The sequence below is a fragment of the Salvelinus sp. IW2-2015 genome, linkage group LG14 (assembly GCF_002910315.2).
Source record: "Salvelinus sp. IW2-2015 linkage group LG14, ASM291031v2, whole genome shotgun sequence".
NCBI lineage: Eukaryota > Metazoa > Chordata > Actinopteri > Salmoniformes > Salmonidae > Salvelinus > Salvelinus sp. IW2-2015.
The window spans coordinates 53,350,835-53,353,352 of record NC_036854.1 but is presented as its reverse complement, the minus strand read 5'-3'; the positions used below and the strand labels follow the sequence as shown (position 1 = coordinate 53,353,352).

The 2,518-nt window shown below is 45.1% G+C and overlaps 1 protein-coding gene across 3 annotated transcripts in view; it reads right to left on the bottom strand.

The window, feature by feature from the left end:
- LOC111973216 (transcriptional activator GLI3) overlaps positions 1–2,518 on the bottom strand; it is a 183,134-nt gene that overhangs the window by 28,144 nt on the left and 152,472 nt on the right. For all 3 annotated transcript variants that reach the window (XM_024000506.1, XM_070446741.1, XM_070446740.1), the window contains exon 7: positions 1,369–1,570. In XM_024000506.1, the coding sequence (XP_023856274.1) occupies positions 1,369–1,570 (202 nt within the window). The remainder of the gene's footprint in view (positions 1–1,368; positions 1,571–2,518) is intronic.

Here is a 2,518-nt window from a genome sequence, read left to right as displayed (position 1 = left end):
TATGTTCTAGTGAGTGTGTATAGGTGTGTATAGAAGTCTAGTGAGTGTGTATAGGGTGGTTTGTATATATAGTCTGTGAGTGTGTATATGGTGGATATATATGTCTAGTGAGTGTGTATATGGTGTGTATATATAGTCTAGTGTGTGTGGTATATGGTGTGTATATAAGTCTAGTGAGTGGTATAGGGTGTGTGTATAGCTAGTGAGTGTGCGTGAGGTGTGGTATATATATCCTAGTGAGTGGTGTATTAGGGGTGTGTATGATCTCCTGGGTGTGTATATAAAGTCTAGTGAGTGTGTATAGGGTGTGTATATATAGTCTAGTGAGTGTGTATAGGGTGTGTATATATAGTCTAGTGAGTGTGTATAGGGTGTGTATATAACATCTAGTGAGTGTGTATGGGGTGTGTATATATAGTCTAGTGAGTGTGCGTAGGGTCAGTGCAAGATAGTGAGTGCAGATAGTTTGCGTACCCTTAATTGACTATTTCACTTACATCATCGATGAAATCAACATCCAAACCTCCCACTGCTCACCTTCACATAGGCTCTCTCTATAAACATAGGTAGCTCCAGGTAAACACAGGTCCTATGGTTCAATAACAGTCACGCGTGGTGGGGCTCCATTCATCCTGCCTCCTTGATGCCTGCTCTCAGCCTGGCTCCATACGTCTGCTGATCTTATTACCGGCCCCGAGTGGAAATCAATGGGCCAAGACGCATTTGGGGGCCCATCTGCTTGTCATATCACTCATCAGTCTGGAGGCCCTATCATTGGCCCTGTCACTGGGGCCACAGAGGCATGTGATTGATCAGGTTCTCCTTCCAGATCGCTGATCAATGGCTACGAGTAGGGCTATGGATCTACCTCTCTCTCTTTCTCTCTCTTTGTCTTTCTCTGTCGTTTCGGTGTGTATTAGGGGGGTGGTGTTTGGGAGGGTGTGTGGATGACTGACACATGCCGCCGGGGACGCTGGGTAAATGGGGAGACAAGGCCCACCAGGGGTTTGGACGCAGAGGAGAAACACGTACGCACGCACATAATAACCTCACTGGTCCACCACATCCTAATACACCCCCCCCCTACCTTCAGTAGACCAACGTCCCACAAAAAACATAGCCTCTGCCCCAGGCCCTCCGTCCCACTCCATCCCCATACCTACATCGCTCTTCAACGTTAAGCGTGATGGAGTCATACGTTTGTGTGGAATGTTGGTTGTCTTTATCATCCCATACATTACTTTTTCCAGAAATCCCCATTGGAAATTATTCCTGCAATCAGGAAGGTTTAAACAGGAAATTCTGGAATCTTCCAACCAAAATGTATTGAAAAAAACGTACTGGAATTTTGCAACCATGGTCCCATACCTGATGGCCCCGGCCGAGAGGTGTCCGTAGGAGCCGCTGGTGGAGGAGCTGGAGCGGGAGTTGTTGAGGATGGTGACAAGGGAGTTGGGCGAGTTGCGGATCATGGTCTGCAGGTCAAAGCTGTGCTCCGACAGGGGAGAGATGGGCAGGGCCCGCTTCCTACTTGGCCTTGCCGTCAGCCTGGGGCTGGGGAACCTGGAGCCTGGAAGAGAGGAAGGCAGTAGAGTAGACAGTAGAGACATTAGACGCAAGAAGTTGTAGTCTACAGAACCTCTCTGGATAGAAACCTAGTAGGTGAAAGAGATAGTGATTTATCTATTGTGTTTAATCAGATACTATTTGTTGCATGTTAATTTGTGGCTTGACTTATTTTTCATAGATTTGAGTGCTTTTATAACATTGTAGCCTACTTCTAATTTAACCATAGACAAACATAGAGGGGCCATAGAGTGAGCTTCACTGCTTCAGAAAAACCTAATTCAATCCAATCAACAAACAAAATGTCTTCTAACAAAAGRCAAATTTGAATGAAAAAGTGCAACTGTCAATGGATGAACTTCATACAAGACAACATAGGGGTGCCTAGTATGTCAGAGCACTTTACTGACTGGGTTATGGCAATCAAGTATCTAATCAAATCTGATGTGCCTCCTTATTCAAAAGCAGTCAATGTTGAATGGAAAAGTGGCTTTGAAAAAATACCAAGCAGCCAACAACACAAGCTCTTTCTCTCTCTCTCTCTAAACACACAATGAGACGCATGTACAGATTAAGAAATTACTTTTGTTGCCTTTTCACTCGGAGATGTCACAAGACAGGGTGAAAAACAGAAGGAAAAGTAAAGAAGCGAAAGGGAGGAGAAAAAGGATAGAAAAGACGCTGAGGGGATGTTACGCTTTGTGAGTGAACTGACACAATGACTTTGTGACAGAGTAGGTCGGGGAAAAAAATGTCGGCTGTTTTTTCTTTTTTCCGTGGGCAAACAAAACCAGCTTACRCAGCCCCTGTACTCCCYCCCTTTTCCCTCCCTCCATCCTTTCTCCCTCCCTTAAATTCAAACACTCACTCTTGCCTGACACATACAGCGATTACAGAGGCTTCCATTCACATGGAAATCAGTTGTATGATTTTGTGTGTGTGTGTGTGTGTG